At 33.6% G+C, this 16,715-nt stretch overlaps 1 protein-coding gene and 1 long non-coding RNA gene across 2 annotated transcripts; one reads left to right on the forward strand and one right to left on the reverse strand.

Annotated features, from left to right (window-relative positions):
• Window positions 1–434: 434 nt before the first annotated feature.
• Window positions 435–1,956, reverse strand: LOC133029351 (uncharacterized). Its single transcript, XR_009683507.1, has 3 exons — window positions 1,782–1,956; window positions 1,020–1,141; window positions 435–580 (listed from the first exon to the last, which is right to left on the reverse strand). It is a non-coding gene; the product is annotated as an uncharacterized LOC133029351 (long non-coding RNA).
• A 9,364-nt stretch (window positions 1,957–11,320) lies between these two features.
• Window positions 11,321–15,282, forward strand: LOC133035339 (secreted RxLR effector protein 161-like). The gene is made up of 2 exons (XM_061111111.1): window positions 11,321–11,921; window positions 15,258–15,282. Exons 1-2 carry the CDS (start codon window positions 11,362–11,364, stop codon window positions 15,280–15,282), a joined length of 585 nt encoding a protein of 194 aa, XP_060967094.1. The 5' UTR covers window positions 11,321–11,361.
• Window positions 15,283–16,715: the final 1,433 nt, after the last annotated feature.

The raw sequence follows: 16,715 nt of genomic DNA on the forward strand, positions 1-16,715 counted from the left end.
AAATAATTTTTAATACTTTACTGAACTAAAGGGTTCATCATACAATATATTCAACCTATCAAAGATTAGACTACATATACACTTTTTTACATCATTTTATAAAACATCTGTTAGGTATTAATTATTAGTTTAAGAGGATATATAGACCACAGTTTCCTTACACTGCATTGTATCTCAATACAAACAAGCATTCCAAAAAAACTAACTAGAAATTTTTCAGAGAAACAATAAATATTATGGATGAAAAACTTCAGGGCAGGTCTTTATTCAATTAAAATTGAATTATAAGTATCTAGAATAATTATGAAATTAAACTCAACTTAAAAGAATGATCATTATCATGTCATGAGTCTGTTTCCTTGAATTAACAATTACTAGAGTGAAAATAATTGAGCACTTTTTATGCAATTTAATTTATCTATTTATTATGTACCTGCATAAGAAGAATAGGAGCTTTGATATTTACTTCCCACATCTTGTTGAGAATGGATTCTTGGGTTCCCATAATTGTGGTTGCGTTTTTGCCAGCCATTGGATTGACAGCAGCATTTGAAACAATCACATCTATCTTTTCAAATTTCTGCATGAAATTATTTATTACTAATTTATTTTGAGTTACATATATAAATAAAATATGTGAACATTCATTATTAATCTAACCACTTTATTATGGAACACTATAATTCAATAAGTCATATGGATCAAGTTCATCACTAATTAATTAGTATTATTTATACATTATTTAGACAACTCCAATGACCTCGAGTGTCTTGTGTATGAGATCTTTCCTTTGTTGGGTATTAGAGACATGACAAACAAGTCCCAACACTTGGATTTCTTGACCTTTAAGTTTTTGGATTGCTTCATCAACATTTTCCCAGTAAAGTATTCATGTTTAATTAAACAAAAGATATGATATAACTACATGTATATATATACACACTTTAATTTCTATGGCATGAATGAATTTTAATTTCTATGGCATGAATATATTATTATAATGATAATAAATAGTTAACCTTGTTGTGGTAAGAGACGACAATAGAAGCACCTTCCAAGCCAAGATGGTGCACAATGGTGTAGCCTATGCCCTGATTGGAACCAGACACAATGGCCACTTTTCCTTGGAATCTCTTGCCCCCTATCATTTTCTTTACAATTAGTAAACTTACCTTCTTCACTTTCCTTCTTAAGAGATATTAATTTAAATTATACTTAGACATTTCCTTGGCCATTTACATATACATATTACATAGAAGGAAGAGAGGCATAAGTCAAAGTTCTAGGGGGTCAAAGGATTAAAAAAGAAATATAGGGAAAGTGTATAGTAAAAGCTTGCAGCTGCAATCGACACACCAAGAGCAGTAAAAGTCACCAGCTACAATCTTCCAAGGCAAAGAAAAAACTCTCCAGGTCCTAATCCTACACAAACTAAACACAGAGAAAAATAGGGAAAACAATACTAAAAGTAAATAAAACATATCTAACCAAAAGATTATAAACTATTAAAAATTTAGAATTAAGATAATGATCTAACCAAACTAGAAGAATTTTATTTTTTCTTTTGAAACAAACGAGTTGAAAAAATTGCTAAATCATCAAAGTAAATGCATTCCTTAAATTTCTACAGGAGGAAATAAATCTGCAAAACCCTAATAATTTATTTGATTATGTTTGATCAATTCCTTTAATGGGTTTCTCAGCAAGCATTGAAAAAGGAAATTGAATCAACCCACCGCAAGCTCAAAACCCATATATTATATACACATAAAAGCAAATACCTGTGAATGTGGATGTGAATTTGTTTCCTTGGAGTTTTAGACCTCACACCTGGTGTGTGAATCAGAGAGAGAATTAAACGATTGGGTGCAGTGGGTCAAAATCAAAGTATTAGGGTGGTAGGATTTGAAAGGAAGAGAGGGGAGCGAATGCCAACAATGGAGAGGAAGAGAGGGGAGCGAATGTTGGGTTTTATGCCCTAAATAAAACTCATTTCAATATAATCAGATTTACTTATTAATATAGATCAGAAATAACATTTAATGTTGCATGGTTCACATGATTTATTTCATGATTATATGTACATAATGTATAGATTCATCTGAAACCCTTTTCACATACTTGATCCTGTTTATTGTGCCGTCAACACATTGGAAAGTAAACATGACTATGTGAATAAAGTTTCCTAGATTTATCAGACACAGGGTTTTACTGATATGATAATCTACAACAGAGTTTACTTGCATTTGGAGAAGTGCTATGTTCTTTCCAGAGCATTGGTTAAAGTAAAGCTCAGGTTGGATGCATGGAGTATGCATCGAAAGGGACCGATATTGAACTTTGACTTAGATTTAATTAAACTTACCGTAAAATCTATTCAAGTCAATATCGCCTAGTTGATCCTAGATCAAATGATCTTAATCCTGTTATGATTAGGCTCAATCTTGAAAGGCTATTCGTGTTCCTTGAATTGTTAGTTAAGCCTACTTTTAGGTCAGGGTGATACGTACTTTTTAGGAACACGGTAGTGCAATTGAGTGGGAGCGTTAGCATAAACATGGAATCTATAGCTTCTATCTGGCGAATAGTAAGCAAAGGATGATCACCTTCAAGCTTGACCAAACGAAAATAAATGGTGGAGATCTCATTTCACATAAGCTGAAATATCATTTATACGGGGTCAAGTGTTTTAAGGATAAAATACATAGTAGGGTGTTACGGTAATCTAATCCCTTTACTGTATAGATCATTCATATAGAGGATCATTGATCACATTAGGATTATAACAATGGATAACTAATGATGTGTCTATATGGTGGAACATATAGAGCATTCTATATACTGAGAGTGCAATTCTAAGTTCTATGCGTGGATTCAACGAAGAATTAATAAGTTAGTGAATTTTAGTGCTAAATTCTTGATCTACTTATTGGAAGCTCAGTTATATAGACCCATGGTCCCCCCACTAGTTGAGATAATATTGCTTGTAAGACTCATGTAATTGGTTTTGATTAATCAATTATAATTCTCAAATTAGACTGTGTCTATTTGTGAATTTTTCACTAAGTAAGGGCGAAATTGTAAAGAAAGAGTTTAAAGGGGCATATTTGTTAATTATGATACTTTGTATGGTTCAATTAATAAATATGATAAATGACAATATTATTTAATAATTATTTATAGTTATTAAATAGTTAGAATTGGCATTTAAATGGTTGAATTAGAAAATTGGCGTTTTTCAGAAAATCAGATGCAGAAAAGATAAAACTGCAAAATTGCAAAAAGTGAGGCCCAAATCCACTAGTATAGGGCCAGCCACTTTTATAGGAATTTACCTCTGATATTTTCATTATTTTAATGCCAAATAATTCAAACCTAACCCTAGTCGAATGCTATAAATAGATAGTGAAGGCTTCAGGAAAATTACACTTTTCTTCTGACACTTCTGATTCAGAAAAACTGAGCCTCTCTCTCTCCCTATCTTTAGCTGCCACTTCTTCTGTCTCTTGTTCATTGAAATTTCGAAATTTCTTAGTGTATGAGTAGTGCCCACACACAGCAAGTGATACCTCAATCATAGTGAGGAAGATCGTGAAGAAAGACTTTCAGCAAGAAGGAGTTTCAGCATCAAAGATTTAGAGAAAGAGATCCAGGTTCAGATATTGATAATGCTCTGCTACAGAAAGGAATCAAGGGCTAGATATCTGAACAAAAGGAGTCATTTAATTCCGCTGCAACCAATGTAAGGTTTACTAAACTTTATATGTGTTTAATTTATCGTTTTAGAAAGTTCTTATTTAGGATGTTAATAAACATACTTGTGAGTAGATCTAAGATCCTGGTAAAATAATTTCCAACAGCGAAGGCCAACAATGGAGAGGAAGAAAAGGAGCAAAAATCGAGGATGGAGGAAGAGAGGGGAGCAGCCAATCGCCAGAGCTTTTTCATCTTTTGAAATGTTGAAGATGAATGTGAACAGTGGGATTGATTTGGGGACTTAGGGATTTAGATGTATTTTTCGTCAGTTTTTAACCTTACCCATTTGTTTTTCGTCGGTTCTAAAAGCTCGCAAAACTTTTATTCGATTATAATGAACTGACGGGAATAACATTTTCACTTTTGATATTTTTGCTTTCTTGGCCGTCGGTTGTGTTTGTAGCGTCATTTTGATAACGACGCAAATTATTATTTTATAACTTCATTTAGTAACCGACAGCAATAATTTTGTTACACTATTTACGTCGGTCAACCCTAGGAATATTAGCGTTGACCGACGCAAATACTATTTTTTGTAGTAGTGGGATAAAATACATAGTAGGGTGTAACGGTAATCTAATCCCTTTACAGTGTAGATCATTCATATAGAGGATCATTGATCAAATTAGGATTATAGCAATGGATAACTAATGATGCGTCTATATGGTGGAACATATAGAGCATTCTATATACTGAGAGTGCAATTCTAAGTTCTATGCGTGGATTCAACGAAGAATTAATAAGTTAGTGAATTTTAGTGCTAAATTCTTGATCTACTTATTGGAAGCTCGATTATACAGACCCATGGTCCCCGCACTAGTTGAGATAATATTGTTTGTAAGACTCATGTAATTGGTTTTGATTAATCAATTATAATTCACAAATTAGACTATGTGTATTTGTGAAATTTTCACTAAGTAAGGGCAAAATTGTAAAGAAAGAGTAGTTAGGGGCATATTTGTTAATTATGATACTTTGTATGGTTCAATTAATAAATATGATAAATGACAATATTATTTAATAATTATTTATAGTTATTAAATAGTTAGAATTGGCATTTAACTGGTTGAATTAGAAAATTGACATTTTTGAGAAAATCAGATACAAAAGTATTAAAATTGCAAAATTGCAAAAAGCAAGGCCCAAATCCATCAGGCCATGGCCGACCACTTTTGTAGGCATTTTAAACTGATATTTTCATTATTTTAATGCCAAATAATTCAAACCTAACTCTAGTGGAATGCTATAAATAGATAGTGAAGGCTTCAGGAAAATTACACTTCTGAACCAGAAAAGTTGAGCCTTTCTCTCTCTACCTTGGCCGCCACTCTCTCTCTCTCTTCTTCCTTAGAATTTCGAAATTACCTTAGTGATTAGAGTAGTGCCCACACACAGCAAGCAATACCTCAATCATAGTGAGGAAGATCGTGAAGAAAGATCATCAGCAAAGGAGTTTCAGCATCAAGGATTCAGAGAAAGAGATCCAGGTTCAGATCTTGATAATACTCTGCTACAGAAAGGATACAAGGGTTAGAGATCTGAACGGAAGGAGTCATTTAATTCCGCTGCACTCAATGTAAGGTTTCTTAAACTTTATACGTGTTTATTTCATCGTTTTAGAAAGTTCATATTTAGGATGTTAATAAACATACTTGTTTGTAGATCTAAGATCCTGGTAAAATAATTCTAACAACTGGCCTCAGAGCCATGGTAATTGATTTACTTGCAAGAAATTTGGACTTTAAAACGATTGTTCGTTTTGTTTTTGGATGGTATCATGGGTATCATGTTGTATTGAGTGTTATTTGATTATTGATTGGTGTTTGTGAATTTTCGTGAAAATAATTGAATATCTGTTGCTGGAATTATTTTTATTGGATAGTATGGAAAAAATTAAGCAAGTTACCTTTTTACAGAACTCAATTTCGATTTAATTTGAATTAGTTATGATTTTTTGAAGTTTTGAAAAATATCGGGGTTGAGTAACAGGACACGCACGCGCACGAGGCTTGTGCCTCGGACAGCACGCGCGCAGACAAGGTTTTTGTCTGAAAACCTGGGCTCTGCGCGTGGAGAGGCTGCTGGCAGCCTCTTGCGCCGAGCTCTCTCGGCCATGCTCCCCATCCTACGCGCGCGGGCGGTATGCAATGCATATTGTCCGTACAGCTCGCAAATTTTTCGTTTTTCTTCGTTTTTTTATGCTTTTTCATGGAATCAAATTTCGATTTTTTGTGTAGTTCTGTATTTATATTATTACTATTCCTAATTCAATTCTAATTATCATAATGAATTAATTTAATATTTTTAAATTTAATTCAAGATATTAGTGTAATTTGAATTTAAAAATAGTTAGTATCTATCTTATTTGCTTAATAATCTATCTTATTTTTAAAATTTTATTATATCTTATCTTATTTTTAAATTTAAGGTCAGATTTTAAATTTTTTTAAATTATTTTTTTTTTAAAAATAATTTGACCTTATTTAAATTTAAAATAAGATAACTATAATCATGTAATTTTTAAATGAAGTAAGATATTTTGCTAATTTTTAAATTTTGTTATTTTATTTATTTAAATTACATTTAAAATCTGAAAAAGATATTCATTTATCTTTTTTAATTTTTTATTTAATTTTTATTTATAAAATAACATTTAAATTTTAAAAGTAGTTAGTAAATTTTTGAAATGATATTTAGGTTGGTTGAAACCTAATTTTTCAAAATTGTAGGTTTAATTTTAAATTTAAATTTTTTTTAAATTTCGAATTTTCAAATTTATTTAAAATTTTCGAAAATATTTTTTTTATTTAATTAATTATTTTGAAATTAATTATTTAATTTAAAATTAAATAAATCCTACATCCAACTATCCAGCTAACCTTGCTGCAGGAGTATGTGTTTTAGCTTGTGTGTAAGTTTTCAAAACCTATTATTACTTGATTGCAAATAGCCATGGTTACTTTTTGCCAGATCTAATGATCTGATGGCTCCCTTGGTCAAATTAATAATTTGTAACTGGTATATTTACAATCTTCTTTCATCTCTGTATGACCTAGCAACATGATAGGACCCATCCAAAGTGTGCCTGTGTGAGCCTATGTGTTTAATTTCATTATAGATGCATATAGGTTGTTGTTGCTAATAAATTATCATAGTTCTTGATAGATTTTATTTAGGCCCATTTAGTTTTTGGGCCTATTCAATTAATAACAGTTGTTCATTTTAAGGTTAAATTTCTCTCTTTTGGGCCTTGTGTGAGAGTTGGGAGCCATAGAAGTGGGTACGACATAATGAACCCAGCACCCCCTCACATGAACCACCCCAATTGTGAAGGCCCATTTGCCTGATTTGAATAACTGTACTAGGTTAATTACACTAGTTTAACCTAATAAAATTAATTAGCAACATAATTAATTTCATTTATTTTGAAATTAATTTAAGAAAACCATAGTTTAAATAATTTTATATTCTAAGCTAAACTATATGTATTTTCTTGTATTTAATTAAATATAGAATTATAACCATCTAGATTCTTTCTGAAGCTTAATTTAAATTTTTCATTAAATATTCCTATTTAAGTTGATATTTAGTTATCTACAACTAACCAACTTAAATCTGAATATCTTTTGGATTTAAAATTTCAAAATTAAGTTGAGGAATTTTAGGCATTAGTTATTAAGATTCTTTAGATATTTTTTAAGTTAATATCTTTTCGAATATTAACTTAAAATGGAATATTTTAGATATTTTTTAGGTTAATATCTTTTCGAATATTAACTTAAAATGGAATATCTTCAAATTAAGTGGTTACAACTTAATTTTAATTTAATTAAATCTGATTTGAAAGATATTTAAGTTGATTTTTTTTAGATTCTTCTAAAACAACTTAAACAAGATATTTTCAAATTTGTTCCATTTATTATTCGAATTTATTTTTCGAATTTAATTAATTATTGAAAATTAATTAAAGTTGATTTTTTATTTAAACTAACTTTGATTTGTAATTTTTCATTATTATATTATGGAACTTGTTCGATATTTATTCGAATTTATTTTTCGAATTAAATAATAATTGAAAATTAATTGAAGTTGATTTTTTATTTAAACCAACTTTAGTTTGTAATTTTTCATTATTATAATATCGAATTAAAATGATTATACAAAATACATACAATATTTTCAAATAATGAGCTTTTAATCAAGAGACATTCGATCTCCATTGTGGGTTTTACACCGCGTTTGTTTTAGTGAGTAATCCTCCCTAATGGAGGAACGTTCATTAGCAATTTCGCATCGTTTAATCTCGAATGATAAGTAGTTTGTAAGTGTTTTGTATGGTATAGATCACCCTAATGGTGGCGACCATACTTGACTTGCAAATTATGAAACAATGGTGGAAGCTCATAAGATAGAATTGCCTTGACTCTCGCCTAAACGGGACAACGTTGAATTCCAATCTTGATCGAATAAAAGGTTGCTAGAATGATTATCATTTTAGATGAGCTGACAACTCTATTCAATGGATGATGCTTTGACTCTCGCCTAAACGGGACACTGTATCAGTTTGTTGAAAAACTTTGGAAAATAAGCTATGTTAGATTTAGTATTTCTATAACATATGTCATTACTTGTTATTTTCTGAACTGTGTATGAATTTATGAGCTAAAACCTTACTTCTATTTTATTGATGTGTGGTAGTGTCATTATGAACTCTATAGTGTGAAAATGCATCCTGGTAGTTGCATCAACTCGCACCTGTTGATGATGAATCTAAAGTTCCAAAAGGCAAATCTACGAGGAATTGATTTATCAAGAGAACAATGGGTCCAACTCATCCTTAATAGTCTTCATCCGGAGTATAATGAATTTGTTATCTCTTACATGATCAACAATTCTAACTCCTCCGATATGGACAAGCTCGAAGCAGAATTACGAGCCCATGAACGAAATTTGATTGCAATTGGTCCCCCTTGGTTTGCAATCCACAATTGAAAGAAAAGGACTAGGTATGAAGGATCTAGCAAAGATGCTTCTTCAAGTACAATTATCAGACATGATCTTCTATTCTCGAATTGTAATGAAAAGGGACATCATGAAGAACGATGTCCCAGGCTTCTAAACAATTCAAACGAAGGTAATGCTTTTGTCTTTGAATCATGTGTTTTAGAGAACGACAAATTCGTCTGGATTGTTGATTCTGGGTCTACTAACCATGTATGTTCTTCACTGCAGTTGCTTGAAACTTGGGAAATCTGCTTCTAGAAGAGTTGAAGCTTAAAGTTGGCAATGGCGAATTAGTATCGGTCAAAGCTAGAGGAAAAGCCCGCATCAAGTTTCAACAAAGATTTTCAATTTTAGAAAATGTTTTATTTATTCCAAACTTTAGTAGAAACTTGATTAGTGTTTCATGTTTGCAAACACAATCTTATATATTGAATTTTTCGAGTACAAATTGTACAATTTCTCGTAATGGATTTCAAATATGTGTTGCTATAATGGAACAAGGGCTTTATGTTTTAAGACCGAGTACTCAAATGTCACTAAATAGTGAACTTTTCAGTGTAGCTAGACCTAGAAACCTCAAAAGAAAAGAGATTGATAATGATGATCAAACATATCTATGGCATTTACGTTTAGGTCATATAGGCTTTGATAGACTCAATAGGCTAACCAAAGGCGGTCCATTGAAAAATGTCATCTTAGGTGTATTGCCAGTATGCGAGTCCTGCCTAGAAGGAAAAATGACTAAACGTTCTTTCTCTGCAAAGGGAGAGCGTGCCAAAATCCCTCTAGGGTTAGTGCATTCTGATGTCTGCGGACCTTTGAATGTCAAAGCCCGAGCTGGTTATGAGTATTTTGTCACATTCATTGACGATTTCTCTAGATATAGTTTTCTTTACCTAATGCAAAAGAAATCTGAAACGTTTGAAAACTTTCAGGAGTTTCATGCTTTGGCCCAAAACCAATTAGGTAAATCATTAAAGATCTTGCGAACTGATAGGGGTGGAAAATATATGGATATGCATTTCAAAGATCATTTAATTGAAGTTGGAATTGAATTCGAATACACTGCCCCAGCCACTCCATCACAAAATGGAGTTGCAGAAAGAAGAAATCGCACTCTTTTGAAAATGGTCAGGTCTATGCTGAGTTATTCAACTCTGTCTACGTCCTTCTGGGGATATGCTATACAGATGGCAAATGACATTTTAAATGTTGTTCCATCTAAAGCAGTCCCTAAGACACCCGTCGATCTTTGGAATGGTCGTACACCTAGTTTACACCATTACAGAATTTGGGGGTGCCCTGCTCATGTCTTAAGAAAGAAAGAAGGCAAACTTGAATCACGTACCGAAGTATGCATGTTTGTCGGAAATTCTAAAGAGACTAGGGGTGGACTATTTTACAGTCACAAGGATAACAAAGTGTTTGTTTCTACAAATGCTACTTTCCTTGAAGAGAACTATTTTAAAGACTACAAACCGAAAAGTAAAGTTGTTCTAGAGGAATTGCTATCAGATATAAGTCCTTCCAATGTTCCGTCCTCTTCCACTCGTGAAGAAGACAATCCCACTCCCTCAGTTGAACAAACTGAGAAATCTACTACTAAAGTTTCTGTTCAGAAGATCACCGCACCTTGTCGTAGTGGGAGGGTTTCAACAAAACCTGCTCGTTATGGCTTGGATGGTGAAATCAATATGGTCGTAGGTGACGGTATTGAAGACGATCCATTAACCTACAAACAGGCACTGGCTAGTCCGCAACAGAAACGATGGTCGGCCGACATGGATTCAGAAATGGATTCCATGAAAAAGAACAATGTTTGGGAATATGTAGACGCACCTGACGACTATCACCCGATAGGATGCAAGTGGGTTTACAAGAAGGAAAGAGGAGCTGGAGGCGAAGTCGAAACTTTTAGAGCTAGACTTGTAGCCAAGGGTTATACCCAAAGAGAAGGTGTGGACTATGAGGAAACTTTTAGTCCTGTTGCCATGCTCAAATCCATCAGAATTCTTCTCTCCATAGCTGCTGCTTTCGATTATGAAATCTGGCAAATGGATGTGAAGACTGCCTTCCTTAATGGGGTACTTGAGGAAACCATCTATATGGAGCAACCAGAAGGTTATGTTCTTCACAGGCGGGGAAAAGAAAGTTTGCAAATTAAACAGGTCTATCTATGGACTTAAGCAAGCTTCTCGCTCATGGAACAAAAGGTTTGATGAAATCATCAAGACCTACGGCTTTCTTCAGAATGAAGATGAAACTTGTGTTTACCAACTCAAGGAAGACCAAATAGTAGTATTCCTGGTCCTTTATGTTGATGACATTTTGATTATTGGAAACAATGTCAAGAAAATGACTCACATCAAGGAATGGCTCAACACTCAATTCGATATGAAAGATTTGAGTGAAGCAGCCTATGTTCTTCAGATTATTAGAAACCGGAAGAACAGATCTCTTGCTCTCTCTCAAACAACCTACATAGACAAAGTCTTAGAGAGATTCTCCATGAACAACACCAATGGGGCAAACATGCCTTCTAGATATGGTATTTGTCTATCTAAGGAACAGTCTCCGACTGATCCTCAAGAGATAGAGGACATGGCAAAAATTCCCTATGCCTCTGCAGTTGGAAGTCTAATGTATGCAATGCTATGCACTAGACCTGATATCTGCTATGCAGTTGGAATTATGAGCAGGTATCAGTCTAATCCAGGACATGAACATTGGAATGCAGTTAAGTATATTCTGAAATACTTCAAGAGTACAAGGAATCTTGTGTTAGTCTACAAGGGTGGTGCTTTAAATCCCATAGGCTACACTGATTCAGATTTCCAGGCAAGTCTTGAAGACAGGAAATCTACATCTGGGATGGTGTTTACTCTTGGGGGTGGAGCAGTGGTTTGGAGAAGTGCTAAACAAACCGCGATATCGGACTCAACTATGGAAGCTGAATACATAGCTGCAGCCGAAGCTGCTAAAGAACTTGTCTGGCTAAGAAAGTTCTTCACCACTATAGGTGTCATTCCTGAAATGGAGAAGCCTCCGGTCTTACTTTGTGATAACAATGGAGCAATAGCAAACAGTAAAGAACCTCGAAGCCACAAGAGAAGCAAACATATTGAAAGGAAGTATCACATTATCAGAGAATACGTGGCAAGAGGGGATGTACTAGGATTAATTGATATGTACTAATTAGTTTTATATTAGTGCAAGTGGGAGTTTGTTAGGTTTTATGCCCTAAATAAAACTCCATTTCAATGTAATCTATTTTATTCAACATCAATAAAGAAACAGAAGAATTTTTCATTCATTTGTGTATGTTTTGGTTCACTTTATCAATTGCTTGTCTATTTGATTTATAAATTCATCTTCAACCCTTTTCACATACTTGATCATGTTTATTGTGCTGTCATCACATTGAAAAGTAAACATGACTATGTGAATAAAGTTTCCTAGATTTATCAGACACAGGGTTTTACTGATATGATAATCTACAACAAGAGTTTACTTGCATTTGGAGAAATGCTATGTTCTTTCCAGAACATTGGTTAAAGTAAAGCTCAGGTTGGATGCATGGAGTATGCATCGGAAGGGATCGATATTGAACTTTGACTTAGATTTAATTAAACTTACCGTAAAATCTATTCAAGTCAATATCGCCAAGTTGATCCTAGATCAAATGTTCTTAATCCTGTTATGATTAGGCTCAATCTTGAAAGGCTATTCGTGTTCTTTGATGTGTTAGTTAAGCCTACTTTTAGGTCAGGGTGATACGTACATTTTGGGAACACGGTAGTGCAATTGAGTGGGAGCGCTAGCATAAACATGGAATCTATAGCTTCTATCTGGCGAATAGTAAGCAAAGGATGATCTCCTTCGAGCTTGACCAAACGAACATAAATGGTGGAGTACTCATTTCACATAAGCTGAAATATCATTTATACGGGGTCAAGTGTTTTAAGGATAAAATACATAGTAGGGTGTAACAGTAATCTAATCCCTTTACAGTGTAGATCATTCATATAGAGGATCATTGATCAAATTAGGATTATAACAATGGATACCTAATGATGCATCTATATGGTGGAACATATAGAGCATTCTATATACTGAGAGTGAAATTCTAAGTTCTATGCGTGGATTCAACGAAGAATTAATAAGTTAGTGAATTTTAGTGCTAAATTCTTGATCTACTTATTGGAAGCTCGGTTATATAGACCCATGGTCCCCGCACTAGTTGAGATAATATTGTTTGTAAGACTCATGTAATTGGTTTTGATTAATCAATTATAATTCCCAAATTAGACTATGTGTATTTGTGAAATTTTCACTAAGTAAGGGTGAAATTGTAAAGAAAGAGTAGTTAGGGGCATATTTGTTAATTATGATACTTTGTATGGTTCAATTAATAAATATGATAAATGACAATATTATTTAATAATTATTTATAGTTATTAAATAGTTAGAATTGGCATTTAAATGGTTGAATTAGAAAATTGGCATTTTTGAGAAAATCAGATACAAAAGTGTTAAAATTGCAAAATTGCAAAAAGCAAGGCCCAAATCCATCAAGCCATGGCCGACCACTTTTGTAGGCATTTTAAACTGATATTTTCATTATTTTAATGCCAAATAATTCAAACCTAACCCTAGTGGAATGCTATAAATAGATAGTGAAGGCTTCAGGAAAATTACACTTCTGAATCAGAAAACCTGAGCCTTTCTCTCTCTACCTTGGCCGCCACTCTCTCTCTCTCTTCTTCCTTAGAATTTCGAAATTACCTTAGTGATTAGAGTAGTGCCCACACACAGCAAGTAATACCTCAATCATAGTGAGGAAGATCGTGAAGAAAGATCATCAGCAAAGGAGTTTCAGCATCAAGGATTCAGAGAAAGGATCCAGGTTCAGATCTTGATAATACTCTGCTACAGAAAGGATACAAGGGTTAGAGATCTGAACGGAAGGAGTCATTTAATTACGCTGCACCCAATGTAAGGTTTCTTAAACTTTATACGTGCTTATTTCATCGTTTTAGAAAGTTCATATTTAGAATGTTAATAAACATACTTGTGAGTAGATCTAAAATCCTGGTAAAATAATTCCACCAAGGAAATACCACATCATCATAGAATATGTGGCAAGAGGGGACGTACTAGTGGAGAAAGTGGATACTGAAGACTGTTGGAATTATTTTACTAGGATCTAGATTTACTAACAAGTATGTTTCATTAACATCCTAATATGAATTTCTAAAACAATGAAATAAACACATAAGGGTTTAAGAAAACCTTACATTGATTGCAGCGGAATATAATGACTCCTTCCATTCAGATCTCTAGCCTTTCATTCCTTTCTGTAGGAGGGCATTATCAAGATCTAAACCTGAATCTCTTTCTCTCCTTCTGTTAGCCCGATTCTCCTTCTTGTTGATTCGATTCTTCACAGTCTTCCACACTATGATTGAGATACCACTTGATGTGTGTGGGCACTGACTCTATCATTAATGGCTGAAATTATTTAGTGTGAAGAAAGGCTTAGTGTTTTGAATTGAAGAAGAAATAAGAAGGAAGAGGTCTCATCTAGTTTTTAGCCTTGGAGGCATTAGTTGGATAATGAGACCAAAGCCTTCCTTTTATACTATTCTTCAATAGGGTTAGGGTTGAATTATATGGATTAAAAAAGAATAAAGTATTTGGCAAAAATTCAACCTTGGCCGTACAAGATAGTGGACCAATCTCTAGTTATAATTTTTCTACTTTATTTTAACCACTTATTCTTCTTTTCAATAATACCATATTTTCCAATTCAAACTTATAAATGTCAAAACTATTTATTTAATAGTTAAAATAACTATCAAATAAAATTGTCATTTATAATATTTATTAATTAGACTCCATAAAGTCTCTTAATTAACAAGTAAACCCAAAAACACTATTTCGTCACAATCAAGCCATAACATAGTGAAAAATTCATAAACTAGACATAGTCTAATTTTAGAATTATAATTGATTAACTAAAATCAATTAACTGAGTCCTACAAGCAGTTTGTCTCAACTAGTATGGGGACCATGGACCTCTATAACCGAGCTTCAAATAAGCCGAACTAGAATTTACAAAGTAAATTCACTAACTTATTAATTCCTCATTGCATCCACTCATAGAGCTTGGAATTGCACTCTCAGTTACATAGATCGCTCTATATGTTCCACGATATAGATATGCTGTTAATTATCCATTGTTATAATCCCAATAATCAATGATCTTCTATAGATGATCTACATTGCATAGGGATAAAATTACCGTTACACCCTTTCAATGCATTTTATCCTTAAAACACTTGCCACCTATAAATGATATTTTAGTGAAATAATATAATCACTAAAATGAGATCTCAATCATTTATCTCTATTTAGCAAGCTCGAAGGAAATCATCATTTTACTTCTAAATACCTATAGAATCATTTATACATTTTGGTACTTTCATTGAGAGCAGAATCAAGAATCGCTCTTCATTCTAAATTTAACCACAAGTACGATGGTGGTACAAACTCGTAGGGGTATGGTTGATCCGGCAAATCCACAGGAGGTGGATCCTGCATTGAAGAACCCAGGAAACACAAGGGTTCCGCCAGCTATTAATCCTGAACAGCCATCAGACGCAGGTTATGGTGTGACAACTCCTGTGGATGAAATCACGCCTAGTGTGCAAGAGACTGGGAATACTAGTTCAGCACCTAGCCAAGGCATTCATAACACAACCGTTCCACCTGCCACCAACTTTCGAGTGACCATTGGGGATGATACTGAGATCCAAAACCTCCGCGCTGCTCTTGGACTCATGCAAGGTCATACTAACACCCTACATCATGATCAGGAGAAACTGCATGCTGCGGTAAATCTCGCGTTCGAGGAACAAAGACGCATGTTTGTTGAATGGAGGGACAAAGAGATGGAAGCGTTAAGGGCTCATCATAGAGAGATTGAAAATTGTAGTCAGCAATCTACTGTGCTAATACGAAAAAGCCTACCAAACTGTCGGGCAACAACCCCCGAGTGTCATCCCCCTGGGTGAAACAGACGAAGATCCAGTGATGAATACTTCCCAGACTATAAATGGTCAGCCGCCAAATCTCTGGTCACAGGTTTCGCCTGTGGGCCAAGAAGTAGGTGGGCAGACCTTGTCTAGTAATTTATCAGGAGAAGTCATACCCGATGGTTCCAACCAGGCCAACGGTGCCATTCCACCTGTCAACCAAGTCAATGAATCCTTGAGACAGCCAGGTGTTTCTGTATTCTAAAGGTTAGGGACTGTTGCGATATTTTGCACACGCAAGTGTACGTACCGTTTCAAGTAGTAGACTCACTAGGAGTGAGGTCGATCCCACAGGGAGTGTAGTTAAGTACGTTAAAATTAAACTTTTACTTCTATTTGGTTAAATAAAAGAATAGAAAAGAATGAAAAATAAGAAAACTAGTAAGAAGCAATGATTAAAGAAAATTGAAAGTTAATAAAAACTAGGGCTTCGATTTCAATTGTTTCTATTGAATATGGCCTAATATGATTATTTTCCTAATATTAATTTCTATGCAATAGCAGGTTTACTAAGGTAATTTATAGTCTTCTCAGATATATAAATCTCAATTACATGTAAACTTTCTACTCTCGTGATAAATTTAACATGCAACAGGCATTAAACACAGAAACCCTATAAGTTATCTAAACCATATAGGTACTCTCGTCCTATATCGAAATTCAGTCCTATTTTACTATAGCATATTTGACACTCACTTCTCAGATCTCGCATCAAAATCATAGACAGATAATTGGTGATCAGGCAATTAAAAGTAATTAAGCACAAATAAAATAGAATACATAGAAATTATGGGGAAAATAAATCATATTAAAACCATAACCAATGTCAAACAATATCCATCTAACCCTAATAAAGTG

The sequence above is a fragment of the Cannabis sativa genome, chromosome 1, assembly GCF_029168945.1.
Source record: "Cannabis sativa cultivar Pink pepper isolate KNU-18-1 chromosome 1, ASM2916894v1, whole genome shotgun sequence".
Classification (NCBI taxonomy): Eukaryota; Viridiplantae; Streptophyta; class Magnoliopsida; order Rosales; family Cannabaceae; genus Cannabis; species Cannabis sativa.